The sequence below is a fragment of the Pristiophorus japonicus genome, chromosome 10, assembly GCF_044704955.1.
Source record: "Pristiophorus japonicus isolate sPriJap1 chromosome 10, sPriJap1.hap1, whole genome shotgun sequence".
NCBI classification, from domain to species: Eukaryota; Metazoa; Chordata; class Chondrichthyes; family Pristiophoridae; genus Pristiophorus; species Pristiophorus japonicus.
Window position 1 is genome coordinate 129,931,222 of NC_091986.1, and position 21,265 is coordinate 129,952,486.

General features: G+C 47.0%; 1 protein-coding gene across 1 annotated transcript in view; it reads right to left on the reverse strand.

Moving 5' to 3' along the window:
• LOC139274621 (DNA-binding protein RFX8-like) overlaps positions 1-21,265 on the reverse strand; it is a 75,670-nt gene that overhangs the window by 3,686 nt on the left and 50,719 nt on the right. Inside the window, exon 7 of the mRNA XM_070891299.1 lies at positions 12,412-12,553. Within this exon, the coding sequence (XP_070747400.1) occupies positions 12,412-12,553 (142 nt within the window). The remainder of the gene's footprint in view (positions 1-12,411; positions 12,554-21,265) is intronic.

Consider the following 21,265-nt stretch of genomic DNA (forward strand, 5'->3'; position numbering starts at 1 on the left):
CTGTCTTTTTTTGCCGCTGGGCGGAATCTCCCTATCAAAGTACTGCCAGGTCTCTCGGCGGTCCTTTGGGTGGCACTTGGGCGGGCCTTAGTTTTGACCAAGTTCGGGCCCTAGTTAGTGACAGTATAATTGCACCGCCAGATTAAATTCCACAGGAAGGAGAAATGGTGAGTGAAGCTTTGCTATTGATGTTTGTGCTGACCTCTTGGCGGAGCTTTTGCGGGAGCGGCGCGGGGGGGATGTCAGTGGGCGCGATCGGTGGTGGGAAAGTATTTTTTCCCCCAGCGGGTCGGGACCCTGCTGTCAACCCGCTGCCACCTGCGTTTCCCAATGTCGGGTCTGTCAGCACTGAGCAGACCAGACATGCAGCGGCAGGGGACTCAATTCAGGTAATTACAACTTTGTTTAGAGATCATTAAGAATACATTTGAGCTCACTTTTTGATATTACGTGCTCGCACAAGGGGTCCTCGCTGCTCGGGGATCACATCTGTTAAGCTGAGGTGGGAGATGAATAGCCATTGAATCAGCTAATCACTTAACAGCTTGAAATTTGCGATAAAAGCTCCTACCTCACAGCTCTTCACTTTCCAAGCACAAGCTGTTGCTTACTGTATTTGGAAGACAGATTGAGCTTTATGCAGGTTGCAAGTGTTTGGAGCAAACTCTCTATCATAGAAACATAGAAAATAGGTGCAGGAGTAGGCCATTTGGCCCCTCAAGCCTGCACCACCATTCAATATGATCATGGCTGATCATGCAATTTTAGTACCCCATTCCTGCTTCCTCTCCATACCCCTTGATCCCTTTAGCCATAAGGGCCACATCTAACTCCCTTTTGAATAGATTTAACAAACTGGCCTCAACAACTTTCTGTGGTATAGAATTCCATAGGTTCACAATTCTCTGAGTGAAGAAGTTTCTCCTCATCTCGTTCCTAAATGGCTTACCCTTTTCCTTAGACTGTGACCCCTGGTTCTGAACTTCCCCAACATCGGGAACATTCTTCCTGCATCTAACCTGTTCAATCCCGTCAGAATTTTATATGTTTCAATGATATCCCCTCTTATTCTTCTAAATTCCAGTAAATATAAGCCTAGTCGATCCAGTCTTTCTTCATATGTCAGTCCTGCCATCCGGGGAATCAGACTGGTGAACCTTCGCTGCACTCCCTCAATAGCAAGAATGTTCTTCCTCAGATTAGGAGACCAAAACTGTACACAATATTCAAGGTGTGGTACAACTGCAGTAGAATCTCCCTGCTCCTATACTCAAATCCTCTCGCTATGAAGGCCAACATGCCATTTGCTTTCTTCACCGCCTGCTGTACATGCATACCAACTTTCAATGACCAATGCACCATGACACCCAGGTCTCGTTGCACCTCCCCTTTTCCTAATCTGTCACCATTCAGATAATATTCTGCCTTCCTGTTTTTGCCACCAAAGTGGATAACCTCACGTTTATCTCCATTATACTCCGTCTGCCATGCATTTGCCCACTCACCTAACCAGTCCAAGTCACCCTGCAGCCTCTTAGCATCCTTCTCACAGCTCACACCGCCACCCAGCTTAGTGTCATCTGCAAACTTGGAGATAGTAGACTCAATTCCTTCATCTAAATCATTAATGTATATTGTAAGTAGCTGGGGTCCCAACACTGAGCCCTGTGGCACCCCACTAGTCACTGCCTGCCATTCTGAAAATAATCCGTTTATTCCGACTCTCTGCTTCCTGTCTGCCAACCAGCTCTCTATCCACGTCAGTACATTACCCCCAGTACCATGTGCTTTAATTTTTCACACCAATCTCTTGTGTGGGACCTTGTCAAAAGTCTTTTGAAAGTCCAAATACACCACATCCACTGGTTCTCCCTTGTCTACTCTAGAAACATAGAAACATAGAAAATAGGTGCAGGAATAGGCCATTCGATCCTTCAAGCCTGCACCACCATTCAATAAGATCATGGCTGATCATTCACCTTAGTACCCCTTTCCTGCTTTCTCTCCATACCCCTTGATCCCTTTAGCCAGAAGGGCCATATCTAACTCCCTCTTGAATATATCCAATGAACAATCAACAACTCTCTGTGGTAGGGAATTCCATAGGTTAACAACTCTCTGAGTAAAGAAGTTTCTCCTCATCTCAGCCCTAAAAGGTTTACCCCTTATCCTTTGACTATGTCCCCTGGTTCTGGACTTCCCCAACATCGGGAAAATTCTTCCTGCATCTAACCTGTCCAGTCCCGTCAGAATTTTATATGTTTCTATAAGATCCCCTCTCATCCTTCTAAACTCCAGTGAATACAGGCCCAGTCGTTCCAGTCTCTCCTCATATATCAGTCCTGCCATCCCGGGAATCAGTCTGGTGAACCTTCGCTGCACTCCCTCAATAGCAAGAATGTCCTTCCTCAGATTAGGAGACCAAAACTGAACACAATATTCCAGGTGAGGCCTCACCCAGGCCCTGCACAACTGCAGTAAGACCTCCCTGCTCCTATACTCAAATCCCCTAGCTATGAATGCCAACATACCATTTGTTGTCTTCACCACCTGCTGTACCTGCATGCCAACTTTCAATGACTGATGTACCATGACACCCAGGTCTCGTTGCACCTTCCCTTTTCCTAACCTGCCACCATTCAGAAAATATTCTGCCTTCATGTTTTTGCCACCAAAGTGGATAACCTAACATTTATCCACATTATACTGCATCTGCCATGCATTTGCCCACTCACCTAACCTGTCCAAGTCACCTTGCAGCCACTTAGCATCCTCCTCACAGCTCACACCGCCAACCAGCTTACTGTCATCTGCAAACTTGGAGATATCACACTCAATTCCTTCATCTAAATCATTAATGTATATTATAAATAACTGGGGTCCCAGCACTGAGCCCTGCGGCACCCCACTAGTCACTGCCTGCCATTCTGAAAAGGACCCATTTATCCCGACTCTCTGCTTCCTGTCTGCCAACCAGTTCTCTATCCAGGTCAGTACATTACCCCCAATACCATGTCCTTTAATTTTGCACACCAATCTCTTGTGTGGGACCTTGTCAAAAATCTTTTGAAAGTGCAAATACACCACATCCACTGGTTCTCCCTTGTCCTCTGCCAGTCACATCCTCAAAAAATTCTAGAAGATTTGTCAAGCAGGATTTCCCTTTCATAAATCCATGCTGACTTGGACCGATCCTGTCACTGTTTTCCAAATACACTGCTATTACATCTTTAATAATTGATTCCAACATTTTCCCCACTACCGATGTCAGGCTAACCTCTCACCTCATTGGAACAATCTCTCTCACCATTGACAGAATGTTTCTGTCATCTCAACTTCATCTGCAATCTTTTCCATCAACATGGGTGCCCTTTATACTCTCTCAACTTGGTCCTCAGAATCCCACCATGATTAGCCCCAACACCAGCAGCACCAGGCACACCTGCAGCACCAACAACAACAGCTACCTACTCTCCAATCAACTGATGCTGACCAGGACAGAGGGCATCAGCACCCGACCATATTGTGGCCCGGAAGGCCTCACTATGGCCAGATTTACTTCACTTGACATTGTACACCCTGGCTGCCACATGATGAGCCAGGTTGATATCACCCCACACCAACACTATAAAACATCTATGCAATGCCCAAGCCATTCCTTTCACACTCATGACCATTGCAGGGTGACGGAGGGCGGGGGAGGGGTGGTGCGGGAACCACTATGTCTCACCATTCACTGCAACTCACTAAGCCACTTCCAAAGGTGCACACAAATCTGTCCAAGAACGTGTTGAAGATAAAGGTTTCAATTTTTGACATCACGTCTGTAATGTCCTTACACACTACTATAAATTTACATGCGGCACATTCTGCAGACAAGGTCACTCTGTGGCCTGAACCTTTATTCACAGGACCAAGAAGTGATGACCCTGCGTGGGACCTCCCTTTATATACCTGGATGACCAGGTGAGGAGTGTCTCCCACAAGCTCACTCCCTGTGGTCAAGGTGTACATTTCTTAGGTGTATGCAGTGTTGTTATGAAGGTTACAGTTACATAAAGGTTACATACATGACATCACCTCCTCCTCAATGTCTTATGGGGTCAAAGATTAAGTCTTTCAGACGGTCGACGCTCTCTCGTGGAGCGCCACAATTGAGGCTCTGGTTGTTGAGCCTTGGCATGCGTCTCTGTCACCTGTGGTGATTCTGGCTTGTCCGGGCTGGCCGCAAGGACTGTGCGTGCTGCTGAATGTTCTCGTTGCTCATTCTCTGGCAGTGGTGTGAATACCATCTCATGATCTTCCTCAGGTTCCTCAGTGTCCATGCTGAACCTTTTTTTTACTTGGTCCAGATGCTTGCGGCATATCTGTCCATTGTTAAGTCTGACTACTATGACCCTATTCCCCTCTTTGCCAATTACAGTACCCTCGAGCCACTTGGGCCCCAAAGCGTGATTAAGAATAAATACAGGGTCATCAATTTCTATACATCTCCCCTTTGAGTTAGGGTCATGGCACTCATTTTGGGACTGGCGCTTGCCCTCAACAATGTCTGACAACATAGGATGAATGAGGGACAGCCGAGTTTTAAGTGTACGTTTCATGAGTAGTTCCGCGGGCGGGACTCCTGTGAGCGAATGCGGTCGGGACCTATAGGCCAGCAGGAGGCGCGATAGGCAGCCTTGAAGGGAGGGTCCTTGAATCCGGAGCATGCACTGTTTTATGATTTGGACCGCACGTTCCGCCTGGTCATTGGAAGCCGGTTTGAACGGTGCCTTCCTGACATGTTTGATGCCATTACCCGACATGAACTCCCGGAATTCATAGCTAGTGAAACACGGGCCGTTGTCGCTAACCAGGATGTCCGGCAAGTCGTGGGTCGCAAAGACCGCATGCAGACTCTCCACAGTGGTGAATGTCGTGCACGAATTCAATATGATGCACTCGATCCATTTCAAGTACGCATCATCAACAATGAGGAACATTTTTCCCATGAACAGGCCCGCGTAGTCTACATCAATGCGTGACCATGGCCTGGTGGGCCAGGGCCACGGGCTGAGTGGGGTCTCCCTGGGGGCATTGCCCAGCTGGGCACACGTCGTGCAACTGCGAACACAGTGTTCCAGGTCTGAGTCAATTCCTGGCCACCATACATGTGACCAGGCAATGGCCTTCATTAGCACGATGCCTGGGTGCTTGCTGTGGAGTTTCCTGATGAATGCTTCCCTTCCCTTCTGGGGCATTATTACCCGGCTGCCCCAGAGTAGGCAGTCGGCTTGGATGGAGAGTTCATCCATCCGTCTGTGAAACGGTCTGACCTCCTCGGGGCAAACTCCGTGTGCGGGCACCCAATCCCCAGTCAGGACATATTTCTTAATCAAGGTTAGGAGGGGATCTCTGTTTGTCCAGATTTTGATCTGGCGGGCTGTGATGGGGGAGCCTGCGCTGTCAAAGGCTTCAACGGCCATGACCATCTCAGCGCTTTGCTCCGCTGCCCCCTCAGTGGTGGCCAGTGGAAGCCTGCTGAGCGCGTCAGCGCAATTTTCGGTGCCTGGCCGGTGCCGTATGGTGTAGTCATACGCAGCCAGCGTGTATGTGAGCTGACCGCATTGGCAGTGATGGCTTTTCTGTCTGACAACAGGGATGTTGACGGCTTGTGGTCCGTTTCTAACTCGAACCTTCTGCCAAAAAGGTACTGGTGCATCTTTTCCACCCCGTAGACACATGCGAGTGCTTCTGTTTCAACCATCCCATATCCCCATTCTGCTTGGGAGAGCGACCTGGAGGCATAAGCCACAGGTTGGAGTTGGCCCTCATCATTACTCTGTTGCAACATGCACCCAACCCCATAGGATGATGTATCACATGTCAAAAACAATTTTTTTACAGGGGTTGTACAGAGTCAACAGCTTATTAGAACAAAGCAGGTTCCGCGCCCGATTGAAAGCCCGTTCCTGACAGTCCCCCCAAAACCAATCGCAATCCTTACGCAGGAGCACGTGTAGCGGCTCCAACAATGTGCTTAAGTTCGGCAGAAAGTTCCCAAAATAGTTCAAGAGTCCCAGAAATGAACCCAACTCCGACGTGTTGCCAGGCCTGGGCACACGACGAATCGCTTCTGTTTTGGATTCGGTAGGCCGGATCCCGTCTGCGGCAACCCTCCTGCCCAAAAACTCGACCTCAGGGGCCAAAAACACACACTTGGACTTTTTTAGTCGCAGACCTACCCGGTCTAGTCGGCGTAGCACCTCCTCCAAGTTGTGGAGGTGTTCCTCAGTGTCTCGACCCATGATAAGGGTGTCATCCTGAAATACGATTGTTCCAGGGATGGATTTGAGCAGGCTTTCCAGGTTCCTTTGAAAGATAGCGGTCGCTGATCGAATGCCAAACGGACACCTGTTGTAGACAAACAGCCCCTTGTGCGTGGTGATGGTGGTCAGTAGCTTGGATTCTTCAGCCAGTTCCTGGTCATGTAGGCCGAAGTGAGGTCCAACTTTGTGAACAGCTTGCCGCCTGCCAGCGTGGCAAAAAGGTCCTCCGCTCTCAGAAGCGGGTATTGGTCTTGTAGTGACACTCGGTTGATCGTGGCCTTGTAGTCGCCACAGATCCTGACCGAGCCATCTGTTTTTAGGACAGGGACGATGGGGCTTGCCCAGTCGCTGAATTCAATGGTCAAAATTATGCCCTCTCTTAGCAACCTGTCCAACACACTCTCAATTTTCTCCCGCATCACATACGGCACAGTTCTGGCTTTGTGGTGCACTGGTCTGGCGTCCGGAGTGATGCGTATCACTACTTTGGTACCTTTGAAAGTCCCGACACCAGGTTGAAATAGTGACTCAAATTTCTGTAGGACCTGTGAGCATGAACTTCGCTCCACAGATGAAATGGCGTGCACATCCCCCCATTTCCAGTTCGTCTCGGCTAGCCAGCTCCTCCCCAAAAGCGCGGGACCATTTCCCGGGACAATCCAGAGTGGCAGCCGGTTCTCTGATCCATTATATGTGACCACCAACATTGCACTGCCTAGTACTGGGATGATCTCTTTGGTGTACGTCAGTAATTGCGTGTCAATGCGTTCTAGTTTGGGTCTGCTAGCTCTGAGTGGCCATAGTTTCTTGAATTGTTGGACACTCATAAGTGACTGGCTGGCCCCTGTGTCCAGCTCCATGCATATCGGGATGCCGTTTAATAGGACTTCCATCATCATAGGTGGCGTTTTGGTATATGAGCTGTGGATGTTTGCCACATGAACCCGCTGAACTTCAGCGTCCATTGCTTTGTCCCAAGCATCAACCTGCCTTGCAGACCCCTCTTCTGGTTCATCTGCCTCGTAAACTAGCCTCGCTGCGGGCTTCCTGCACATTCTGGCTAAATGTCCACTGAAGTTACAATTTCTACAGATAAATTGTTGAAACCTACAGGTTTTTGCAGCATGTCTGCCCCTGTACCTCCAGCATGAGCTGAGATTGTTGTGAACAAAAGGGCTGTTACCAGGCATTCCTCTCTGATTGTCTCTTTGATTACTCTTGAGCACTCTGTTAATGGCTGTCAATGGCCCCAACACGGGACGCATTGTCCACCGTGCTGGCGTAAATATCCGTTCAACCTGCCATTGTCTCTGTTGAGGACCCACTCTAGAGTCTGTTGCTGCCTGTGTGGTGTCGAATTGCCCTTGCCTGCCTGCGGGGTTCTGAGTCGCATTTACAATGTTAACTCCCTGATCCATCGCCACGTTGGAAGCAGAGTTGCGCGCGTATATTATCTTGGCTTCCTCCTCCCCCGCCGCTTCCAAGGTCAAGTCCTTGGTCTCAATTAGCTTTCTGAAAATCCCGGCATGACCAATGTCCTCAATAAAGAAATCCCTTAACATCTCCCCCCTGCAGGCGTCTGTGAACTTACAAAGGCTGGCCAAGCGCCGAAGGTCCGCAACGAAGTTCGGTATGCTCTGTCCTTCCCGACGTCGGTGTGTATAGAATCGGTGTCGGGCCATGTGAATACTGCTCGCCAGTTTGAGGTGCTCACCGATCAGTTTGCTGAGCTCTTCAAAGCTTTTGTCCGCCGGCTTCTCGGGTGTGAGCAGGTCTTTCATCAGCGCATACGTCTTAGGTCCACAGCTGGTCAGTAGATGCACCCTTCGCTTGTCAGCCGCTGCCGCTCCCAGCCAGTCCTTCGTGACAAAGCTCTGCTGGAGCCTCTCAACGAAATCATCCCAGTCCTCACCAACACAGTACCGTTCCTCTGTGCTACCGGTGGCCATTCTTGTGAGTCGTTGATTCCCGTTTCTCGTCGCCAAATGTAATATCCTTACACACTACTATAAATTCACACGAGGCTCATTCTGCAGACAAGGTCACTCCGTGACCTGAACCTTTATTCATAGGACCAAGAAGTGGTGACCCTGCGTGGGACCTCCCTTTATATACCTGGATGACCAGGTGAGGAGTGTCTCCCACAAGTTCACCCCCTGTGGTGAAGGTGTGCATTTCTTAGGTGTATACAGTATGCAGTGTTGTTATGAAGGTTACAGTTACATGAAGGTTACATACATGACAACGTCAATAGAAACTTTACATGAACATTTCATAAAACACCCTTGTGTGTTGTTAGTTGGTATAATTGCACTAGGATGAGGGTGAGGGGTGGCTAATAAGCTGGGGATGTGATAATATAGATAGAGAGGGATGGGTGGAGCTACAATGTAAATTGGTGTGAGTAAAGATGTGTAGGAATAGGGTAGGAAAGGTAGAGTGATGGGGATGTGATGAGAGGCACAGCAGGATGAAGTTGAGTGTGGCTTTCTACTAACATTTTGTGATTCACTGAGATCATTGAAACATTAGCGCACTGCACCCAGGACCCCCTGACCACATCCATTCTTGTGCCCTCCTGTGCAATGTGCAACCAGGCTGTGTTGATCTCCTGGAGAGGTCTCTTCCGCCCAAAGAAAGGGAAGAGGAGCTCCATGCGTGCTGTGACTCCCTCTATAAGCCTATGGAGAAAGTCATGGCAGAGCCTGCATGCAGCCCCATGCCTTTGTGCAGTCATTGTCAGTGTTTGCAGCACCTCAATGCTGTCGAACACTGACAGCACAACTGTCAAAATAAAGTTGGCCATGGTCCCTTTAAAAACCCATCAAATGACATCACGAGACCCACTTCCTTTAATTTGCTGGGCAGGCTTAACAAGCCCAATCAAGGTAAATTAATTTCACAGAGCTGGGTGGAGCCTGCAGCGGGGTTGGGACCCACCACTGACGTCACCCATCACGGACCTGCCGAGGTTAGTAAAATCACAGCCTTTGTTTTTGTATATACACAATGCTGGCAAAGCCACATTTATTGCCCATCCCTAGTTATCCTGAGAAAGTGGTAAGGAACCTGCCCCTTGAAAACTGCTGCAATCTTTGTGGTGATGGTCCTCCCACGATCGTGTTAGGTAGGGAATTCCAGGATTTTGAGTTGGTGACGATGAAGGAATGACGATATATATCCAAGTCAGGATGGTGTGTGGCTTGGAGCAGAACTTGGGAGGTGATGGTTTTTCCATGCTGTTGCTGCTCTTGTCCTTCTTAGCTGTAGAGGTGGGAGATATTGTTGAAGTAAACTTAAAAACTTGGGTTCCTACCTAAACATAACAGAAAAAAAATCAACAACCTTGGCTTACTGTACTGTAATATTCCCCATAAAGATATGTGAAGTGGAATTAACTTTTTTTTTTTAGCGGTGTTTTGCTGCCCGTCCTAAATCCCTTCATTGGACACATAGGTTATGTCTGGGTAGTGATCTGCCCAGTGGCATATTGTACTGTTGACTTATACATAGAAATACATGGAAGTTACATAGAAACAGGACATTCAGCCCAACCATGTCTACATTTGCCTTGGAACATTTTACCATATTAAGGTTGCTACAAAAATGCAAGTTGTTGTACCCTCAACCAAACAAATAGCCCTAGTTGCATTTACCCACCCTGTTCCTATATTCCTTCATCGCCTTTTCCTTCATCCACTTAGCCACTTGAATGTTGACATAGTTTCTGCTTCAACCACTAACTCGGAAGTGATTTCCACATTCCAACTCTCTGTGTAAAGATGTTTCTTTTGCTCTCTGTGCTAAATCTCTTACATTTAAACTATTTATCTATCTATGGTTCCTCATTCTAGACCCCTCAACTACTAGGAATAATCTCCCTCTATCTACCATGTACCATCCTTTTAAAGCTTTAAACACTTTTATCATATTGCCCTATAATCTAGATCATTCTAATGGAAAAAGCCCCAATTTTTTAAAGTCCTTCTTTGCATTTGTATTTCCTTATACCAGGCAGCATCCGAGTGAATCTGAAGCCTCAATATGATTCTTATAGTGCAGAGCCCAATATTGCACACAGTACTCAAACTGGGGACTTATCAAGGGTTTATATAGGCTCATCATTGGACAGGGCTAGTGTGCTGCCTAGTACAAGTTCAGCATCCTCAGGTGACAGAATGGATCCCAGTTGGGAAGGCAAAAGCTGTGACAGTGTAATCTGAATGGAAGAGTGATAATCAGCAGGCATTTATGGGAGCAGGCAGAGGGCAGAGTGTGATGGTGAAGTCTTGTGGTGACTATGATCAGCCTGAAGACAGCTAATAACTGACTGATTGACTTGTTCTATCCAGAGGATATTTTAAAAAACAATTTTCCATTTTTACTCGCCTGTATTGAAGGTGTTGACTCTTGTTGGATATGTATCTACAGGCAGATCAGGTTGTGTGTCTTTGTAGCTGGAGGACTAGAATACACGGGGATAAAATCATGCTAAGCAATACAAAGCACTGGTTAGACCACACCTGGAGTACTGTGTTCAATTCTTTATGACAAAAAAAACTGGCCGGGCGATATTACTGAATCTCAGCGTTAATTCCGTGCTGGTCGATATTATGGGCGTTGGTTTCTGATGATTCCGTCCAAAAAAACTGGGCGGGTGGTATTATTTTTTCCCAGCATTAAGCACATGGGGAACGTAATGCTCAGCGATAAGTTTCCAAAAAATGCCCGGCAGTTTCCATTTTGTGGCTAAATGGGTGATATATGGACGTTTTACGTCATTTCAGCGGTAAAATGGACGTTAAGTAGGCGTTAAGCATGCAAAAAAACGTGGAAAGTTTAGCTAGCCCTAAATACCGCACCTTAGGAAGGAGTGCAGCATAGATTTACTGAAATGATACCTGGACTCTAAGGATTAAATTACTAGGCGAGATTACACAAACTATTGTTGTATTTCCTGGAATTTAGAGGATTAAGGGTTGATTTGATCGAAGTAAAGGAAACTGATAGGGTAGATAGAAACTACTTCTACTAGTTGGAGAATCTAGGACAGGGGACATAGCCTAAAAAATAGCTCCAGACCTTATAGGAGTGAAGTTAGGAAGGGATTTGGGGCAAAGGCAGCTATATGGAGTTCGGTCACAGATCAGCCATGATCTTATTGAATGGCGGAACAGGTTCTCCAGGGGCTAAATGGCCTACTCCTGTTCCTATGTTCCTATGTACACGTGTCAGTTATCCTCTCGTGTCTCGCATAAGAATTCATTCTTCATTCACAGTGAGTGTTGGTAAAAAATGGAGGACATCAAACCAAGCCCAATCATGTATTTACCCAACATTTAGATATGCTCACTTTCCAGGAATGGTGGTTCATTTTCTCCCTAGCTCAGGATACTGGCACCAATCGTTGTCCCCACTACTACCCTGGATAAGATCAGCTAATTCAGCACAGTCTAGTAATCAAACCTGAGGCCCTCTAGTCTGTTTGCCTCAGTAATTCACCAGGCAGTGCATTTAGCCAAGAAGGTACTATTCTATATTATTGATAATTAGTTATTATTGAAATAAGTAAAAATAAGAAAGAACAGTATATTCATGTAATGATCGTTTAATGCTTCCTTTAATTAACATGCTATACAGATGCATTTTGTTTACATTAGCTAGTTACATCAGCTATTAAAATGGAAAGAAACAAAAACTCCAGTTCCAATACCATATTTAGGGGCAGAGCTATGATGGATGGAAGGATTGTTGCAACCATGCTATCGATAATTGATTTTCCATTCAGAATTATAGATATCTGATATACAGGGTACTGAATAATATTGCAACACATCCACCTCCCATCCCGATTACCCAAACCTTGCCTCCATTTCTGATCAAATTACCAAACATTTGTAAATGATACTGAATAAAGTTAACAATTGCACATATTTTTTAAATCTTAGATCTCTAAAGAAGGATAAATTTACTCATCGGTGTAAGTAATAACAGAGTCATTCATTTCCCGGGCATACTCGTCTTTCAGCAGTGCTGTTTTGGTGCTTTGAAAATCTTCTTTGTACACAATTTGATGAAGGCACTTATGTTTGCACGTCACCAGCAACATGTTGCTGCATCCTGGAAGTGTGGATTTCAAATGTCTGACCATTCTTTAAAGTGACGACTGCTTTCTTCCCTAATGACAGATTCAGCTTAAGAGTACTTTTACTTGGTTCATCTTCAACCAAAACCTGAATTAACTGTAAGAAATAATCACAAAGTTTAAAGCAATTTAGCTTTTAAAACATTCTGCAGATAATTATTGACAATGACAGAAGAACCAATTAAGCTTTTCTATCTGTAATGCAATGATTAGAATGCAGTTTTTCCCCTCATTTTCAGTCCTAGATTCATGTGTTGATTCACTAGTGTACAGAACCATGAAACTTTTGGATACAACTTTCATTTAAATAGCACCTGAAAAGAAAATGTACCAAAACACTTCACAAAAGCATAATTAAAAAAATGGATGCTGAGTCAAGACAAGAGATATTAGGAGTGATGATCAAAGAGGTTTTTAAAAAAGGAGGGAAGGTGAAGAGATAGAGAGGTTTAGGAAGGGAATTCCAGAGCATGGTGCCAAGGGTAATGTAGGACAGCAAGCTGAGGGGTGATGGGTGAGTGGGACTTGGTATGGGATAGGATATGGGCTGCAGAGGCTTGAATGAGCTGAAATTTACAGAGGGTGGAGAAGGGAGGCCTGCCAGTAGAACTTTGAAATGGTTGAATCTGGGGGTGATAAAGGCATGGATGAATGTTTCATTGGCAGATAGCCTGAGGTAGGAGCTGAGGCAGGCAATGTTAGAGGTGGAAGTAGGCATCCTTTGAGATGGAGATATTTCAGAAGCTCAGCTTGGATTCAAAAGGATGACGAGTTTGTGAACAGTCTGCTTCAACCTAAGGCAGTGGTCAGGGAGGGGATCGAGTTTGTGGTTGGGACCAAACACAATGGTTGCGATCTTCCCAATATTTAGTTGGAGAAAATTGTAGCTCATCCAAGACTATATGCCAGACAAGCAGTCGAACAGAATGGAGACAGTGGGGGAATTGAAATAAGTGGGGGAGAGGTGGAGTTGAATGTTTTCAGGGTAGATGTGGAAGCTGACATCCGCATCTGTGGATGATGTCACAAAGGGACAGCATGTAGATGAGGAAGGGACGAAGGACAGATGCTTGGGAGACTTTTGAAGTAACAATGCAGAAGCAGGAAGAGAAGCCATTGCTACAGATGCTCTGCCAAAACCTGGATAGATAAGAGTAGAACCAAGATTAGGCTCACCGAGCTGACAGCAGAGGAAAGGCAGTGGAGGAGGATGGGTTTGTTGAAAGGGAGCAGGTCAGTGCTGGAGGAGAAGACCTATTTACAATGTCAACATGGGGACCAAGCAGGGAATGATCTGCTGTGTAGTGGGAGGAAAGAAGGATGGATATCTCAGGCAGAAACAAGGGTTGGGGCTGTGGGGAAGGAGGCGAGCAAGAATGATGATTTTAAAAAGGGACAAGAGGAGTGGAACAGGTTGAGCTGTTCGAAGAAGGAAAAGGGGAAAAGACCACACAAACTTGGAGATAAGGACCACACCTCCAATGTGGCAGTTTGGGTCGGATAGGTGGTGGAAATTATAGTCAGGTTGGGAGACTTCAGTAAGGCGCATATTGTCACCAGCTGTGAGCCAAGTTTCAATCAAAGCCAGAATGTCAATATAGTTGTCCATGATAAATATAAGAACATAAGAAATGGGAGCAGGAGTAGGCCATTTGGCCCCTCGAGCCTGCTCCGTCATTCAATAAGATCCTGGCTGATCTGATCCTGGCCTCAACTCCACTTCCCCGCCCGCTCCCCCTAACCCTTGACTCCCTTTTCTTTCAAAAATCTGTCGATCTCCACCTTAAATACATTCAATGACCCAGCCTCCACAGCTCTCTGAGGTAGAGAATTCCAAAAATTCATGACCCCCTGAGAGAAGAAATTACTCCTCATTTCCGTTTTAAATGGGCAACCCCTTATTCTGAAACTATGCCCCCTAGTTCTAGATTCCCCTACGAGGGAAACATCCTCTCTGCATCTACCCTGTCAAGCCCCCTCAGAATTTTATACGTTTCAATAAGATCACTTCTCATTCTTCTAAACTCCAATGCAGAAAGGTTGAGTATAGGCCCAACCTGCTCAACCTTTCTGCATATAAAAAGCCCTTCATCTCAGGAATCAACCTTGTGAACCTTCTCTGAGCTGCCTCCAGTGCAAGTATATCCTTCCTTAAATAAGGAGACCAAAACTACGCAGTACTCTAGGTGTGGTCTTACCAATGCCCTGTAAAGTTGTAGCAGGACTTCCCTACTTTTATACTCCATCCCCCTTGCAATAAAGGTCAACATTCTATTTGCCTTCCTGATTACTTGCTGTATCTGCATGCTAACATTTTGTGTTTCGTGTACAAGGACCCCCAGATCCCTCTGTACCACCACATTTTATAATCTCTCCCCATTTAAATAATAATTTGCTTTTTTATTTTTCCTACATTATACTCCATCTGCCAAATTTTTGCCGATTCACTTAGCCTATCTTTGCGTCCTCCTCACAACTTGCTTTCCTACCGATCTTTGTATCATCAGCAAATTTGGCTATATTACACTCAGTCCCTTCATCCAAGTCATTAATATAGATTGTAAATAATTGAGGCCCCAGCACTGAGCCCTGTGCCACCCCACTAGTTCCAGTTTGCCAACCTGAAAATGACCCATTTATCCCGACTCTCTGCTTTCTGTTAGTTAGACAATCCTCTATCCATGCTAATATATTACCCTCAACCCTATGAGCTCTTATCTTGTGCAGTAACCTTTTATGTGGCACCTTCTGCCTTCTGGAAATCTAAATACATGACATCTACTTATTCCCCTTTATCCACCCTATTCATTACATCCTCAAAGAACTCAAGCAAATTTGTCAAACATGATTTCCCTTTCATAAAAGCATGCTGACTCTGCTTGACTGCATTAAGATTTTCTAAATGTCCTGCTACTACTTCCAAATGATGGACTCCAGCATTTTCCCAATGACAGATGTTAGGCTAACTGGTCTGTAGTTGCCTGCTTTCTTCCTCCCTCCTTTCTGAAATAGGGGGCGTTAAATTTGCGGTTTTCCAGTCCGCTGGGGCTCTCCAGAATCCAGGAAATTTGGTAGATTACAACCAATGTATCCACTATCTTTGCATCCACCTCTTTTAAGACCCTTCGATGCAGGAGACTTGTCCACCTTTAGTCCCATTAGTTTGCCTAGTACTTTTTCTCTAGTGATAGTGTGTTTTAATTCCGTCCCCCCTCCGCCAATAGCCTCTTGATTATCAATTATTGGGATGCTTTTAGTGTCTTCTATAAAGTTGTGGATGGCAAGAGCCTTGTTTACGAGTGGAGGGCAACGCAGAGAGGGGTGTTATAGTTGATCCACTGACAGAGTCCAAGTGGAAATGCATTATTTCTGTTGAAACAGCCTCAGGACAGTGTTACTGCTGTACACATAAAGGTACAGGTCGATTTGAATGAACTTGCTGCCACTGCTAAATATTTGTGTGTTATCTTTGGCAGTCCCTTGAAATCGAGGAAGACTTGCTTCCACTCTAAAAGTGAGTTCTCAGGTGACTGTACAGTCCAATATGGGAATTACAGTCTCTGTCACAGGTTACAGACAGTCGTTGAAGGAAAGGGTGGGTGGGGAGTCTGGTTTGCCGTATGCTCCTTCCGCTGCCTGCGCTTGCTTTCTGCATGCTCTCGACAACGAGACTCTCGGTGATCAGCACCCTCCTGGATGCTCTTTCTCCACTTAGGGCGGTCCTTGGCCAGGGACTCTCAGGTGTCGGTGGGGATGTTGCACTTTATCAAGGAGGCTTTGAAGGTGTCCTTGAAACGTTTCCTCTGCCCACCTGGGGATTGCCTGCCATGTAGGAGTTTTGAGTAGAGCGCTTGCTTTTGGAGTCTTGTGTCGGGCATGCGGACAATGTGGCCCTCCCAATGGAACTGATTGAGTGTGGTCAGTGCTTCAATGCTGGAGATGTTGGCCTGATCAAAAACACTGACTGTTAAGTTCAGAATAACTCCACAAGACTGTGTTGTAAGTTCAAACCATTGTGACCTTGGTCTCTTTAATATAACTCCAAAGTGAGGCAGCAGCATGGTGGACTGCCTTTTATACCTGCTTGCTCCAGGGTACACAGGTAACCCATAGGTCTCCCACAGGTGTGCCCACTAGTGGCAAGTCTTACACATAGGTGAGGTTCACATACATAACATCACTTCCCTCCCAAAGTCTCAATTACAAGTTATTTACAGGTTGAGGCGATCTGGCGCTCTGTGTTCCCGGGTTGATCGCCTATGTTGAAGTCCTGGCATGGGTGAGTTGGTCGGATTATTGCTGCACGGCAGCGCGGCTGGTCTGATCGGACTGTCGGGCATGGTGGGTTCATCCTCGTGGTTGACAGTGAGGTCGATTGCTGGTTGGGTGTGTGTTGGTGGATCATAGATGGTAAAGTCTTCAAACTGTTCTTGGTTGTCCGTGAATCGCAGTTTGGTCTGATCCAGGTGCTTTCTGCACGTTTGCCCATCCAACAATTTCACGACAAACACTCTATTCCCCTCCTTGGATGAGATAGTGCCAACAATCCACTTGGGACCATGACCATAATTTAGAACAAACACGGGTTCATTGACCTCAATGTCACGTGATACAGCCGCACGATCGTGGTACACATAATGCCGGTGCCGCTGGGTTTCTACGTGATCACTAAGGAGAGCCTGGTTTTGAGTGCTCTCTTCGTTAACAATTCTGCAGGGGGAACCCCGGTGAGCGAGTGGGGGCGCGTGTAGCTGAGCAGGATCCGAGATAACTGGGTCTGCAAGGAGCTGTCCGTTACGCGTTTCAAGCTTTGCTTGATGGTTTGGACTGCCCGTTCCGCTTGGCCATTGGATGTGGGCTTAAATGGGGCAGACCTGACATGCTTAATGCCATTGCGGGTCATGAACTCGTTGAATTCCGAGCTGGTGAAACATGGTCCATTGTCACTGACAAGGATGTCGGGCAAACCATGGGTGGTGAACATGGCCCTGAGGCTTTCAGTGGTGGCAGTGGATAACATTATTATACATTCAATCCATTTAGAATAAGCGTCCACTGCTACTAGAAAGATCTTCCGTAGAAAAGGGCCAGCAAAATCTACGTGGACCCTGGACCACTGTTTGGAGGGCCATGACCACAGACTGAGAGGGGCCTCCCTGAGTGCGTTGCTCAACTGTGAGCAAGTGTTACATTGGTGTATGCATGACTCCAGTTTGGAGTCAATGCCGGGCCACCAAACATGCGACCTGGCAATAGCCTTCATCATCACTATGCCTGGGTGGGTACTGTGTAGGTCGCGTATAAATGTTTCCCTGCCTTTTTTTGGCAAAACCACACAATTCCCCCATAGGAGACAATTCGATTGGATGGACAATTTGTCCTTACGTCAGTGAAACGGCTTAAATTCACCTTGCATTTCCCCGGGAACCGCCGACCAGCTCCCATTGAGGATGCAGCTTTTTACAAGTGATAGTACAGGGTCTTGGCTAGTCCAGGTCCTGATCTGGCGAGCCGTAACGAGTGACCCCTCGCTCTCAAAAGCATCCATTACCAGAAGCAAGTCTGGTGGGCAATGGCAGCCGACTGAGGGCATCAGCGCAGTTCTCAGTGCCTGGTCTGTGGCGGATTACATAGTCATATGTAGATAATGTTAGTGCCCATCTTTGGATGCAGGATGAAGCATTGGTGTTGATACCTTTACTTTCTGAGAGGAGTGAAGTAAGCGGTTTGTGGTCGGTTTCGAGCTCGAACCGGAGACAAAATAAATATTGGTGCATTTTCTCAACCCCGTATACACATGCCAACGCTTCTTTCTCAACCATACTGTAGGCTCTTTCAGCCTTGGATAAACTCCTGGATGCATATGCAGCCGGTTGCAGTTTGCCTGACACATTTGCTTGCTGTAACACACAACCGACACCGTACGACGACGCATCACATGTTAGTACTAAGCGTTTACATGGGTCATACATTACAAGTAACTTGTTAGAGCATAGCAGGTTTCTGGCCTTATTAAGTGCTGTCTCTTGAGATTTACCCCAAACCCAGTCGTCACTCTTGTGTAGCAATAAATGCAAGTGTTTCAGCAAAGTGCTCAACCCTGGTAGAAAGTTACTAAAATAGTTGAGGAGTTCCAGGAACGAACGCAGCTCCGTCACATTCTGTGGTCTGGGTGCATTCTTGATGGCCTCCGTCTTGGAGTCCGTGGGTCTGATGCCATCTGCTGCAATCTTTCTCCCCAGAAATTCGACCTCTGGCGCTAGGAAAACACACTTGGAGCGTTTCAGCCTGAGTCCCACTCTGTCCAGTCGCTTTAGAACCTCTTTCAGGTTGTGCAAGTGTTCGGTGGTGATGCGACCAGTGATCAAGATGTCGTCTTGGAACACCACGGTGCATGGAACCGATTTCAGCAGACACTCCATGTTCTTTTAGAAGATGGCCGCAGCTGAGTGAATCCTAAAGGGGCATCTGTGGTAAACGAACAGTCCTTTGTGCATGTTGATGCACGTCAACTTCTTTGACGGTTCAGCCCGCTCCTGTGTCATGTAAGCAGAGGTTGATCTAGCTTGGCGAACGACTTTCCCCCTGCTAACGTTGCTCCGCTTTGGGTAGTGGGTACTGGACAGACGTCAACGAGAGGCGATATGATTCCCTCTCGTTGAAGTCTGTCCAGCTCGATCTCGACTTTCTCTCACATCATATATGGGACTGCTCTGGCCTTGTGATGAATGGGCCCATGCCCAGGAACAAGATGGATCTGCACTTTGGCGTCTGTGAAGTTGCCAATGCTTGGCTCGAATAACGGCAGGAATTTGTTTAGCACCTGGGCGCACGGGGCATCATCCACCGAAGACAGTGCTTTGATATCGTCTCAGTTCCATCGGATCTTGCCTAGCCAGCTCCTGCCGAACAGTGTTGGGCCATTGCCTGGTACAATCCATAGTGGTAAATCATGCACCATTCCGTCGTACGATACTTTCACTGCCGCACTTCCGATAACAGGTATGAGTTCTTTGGTGTAAGTGCGCAGCGTTGTGTGAATCAGGCTCAATTTTGGCCTCTGTGCCTTGTTTCTCAAAAACCTTCTGGCTCATGATTGATTGACTCGCCCCGTGTCCAATTCCATGAAGACTAGAATGCTGTTAAGTTTAACTTATCGGAGGGTTATTGGTGGTGAAGGTGTGTACCCCATACACTTCCTCTTCATCCTCAGGTTGAGTTGCGTCTCCTGCTCGTTCAGCATGATCCACTCTGGATCGGTCGTCCTCTGCTGACTCTGCCACGTGGTGAGTTCAAGGCACATTTGCTGGAGGTGCCCCATTATTCCACAGCCCTTGCACACGTAGTGCTTGAATCGACATTGATGGGCTCTATGACTGCCCCCGCAGCGCCAGCATGGTGTTAATGGATTCGCATTAGCACTCCACAGCAGCCTCTGAGTCACCCTAGGCCTGGCCTCTGCAGTTGTGTGGGCCCTACCATGTACAGTTCTGCCTGCTGAAGGCATTATTTTAAGCACAGTACTTGCTGGTGAGCTACGATGCTGTGAAGATATCTGTTTCGTGTTGTCGCTCGTGGATATGAAGGCCTGGGCTATCATGATGGCCTTGCTCAGATCTAAGGATTCGGCAGACAGCAGTTTGCGAAGAATGACCTCTCGGCCGATTCCAAGCAAGAAAAAGTCCCGCAACATTTCCCTCAAAGATCCTGCAAATTCGCACTGTCCCGCGAGGCGTCTTAAGTCGGCGACAAAGCTTGCTACGTTCTGGCCCTTGGAGCGATGCTGCGTGTAAAAGCGATACCTGGTTCTCCTTCGGCTGGAGGTCTTCCCAAGCTAGTGCACAGAGCTCTGCGTAAGTCTTGTCCGTTGGTTTGTCCGGTACCAGCAGATTTTTGAGGAGGCCATATATCGAAGACCCACGTACAGTGAGAAGAATCGCCCTGCGCTTGATTGCTGTCTCAGCCGTGTCCAGGTCGAAGTACAGGTCGAGACGCTCAATGAAGGCTTCCCAATCAACACGCTCAACAAATCTCTCAAGAATACCAACAGCAGCCATTTCCGCGTGAAAGTTCATGATCTGTAACTCGTCGCCAGTTGTTAAGTTCAGAATAACTCCACGAGACTGTGTTGTAAGCTCAAACCATTGTGATCTTGGTCTCTTTAATATAACTCCAAAGTGAGGCAGCAGCATGGTGGACTGCCCTTTATACCTGCTTGCTCCAGGGTACACAGGTGACCCATAGGTCTCCCACAGGTGTGCCCCCTAGTGGCAAATCTTACACATAGATGAGGCTCACATACATAACACTGACGTTGGTGAGTCTGTCCTCCCAGGGGATTTGTAGGATCTTGCGGAGGCATCGTTGGTGGTATTTCTCCAGTGATTTGAGGTGTCTGCTATACATGGTCCACGTCTCTGAGCCATACAGGAGGGCGGGTATCACTACAGCCCTGCAGACCATGAGCTTGGTTCCAGACTAGAGTGCCTGATCTTCGAACACACTTCCTCAGGCGACCGAAGGCTGCGCTGGCACACTGGAGGCGGTGTTGAACCTCATCTTCGATGTCTGCCCTTGCTGACAATAGGCACTTCTGATCTGGAAGGAGGAAAGCATGCCTAGAGATCTCAGAGATGCCGTAATTGTGATCATCTTTAAAAAAGGGGACAAGCCTGACTGCGGCAACTGTAGAGGAATCTCCTTGTTGTCGGCCACTGGAAAAGTCATTGCTAGAATCCTCCTCAACCATCTTCTCCCTGTGGCTGAGGAGCTCCTCCTGGAGTCACAGTGCGGATTCCATCCACTATGG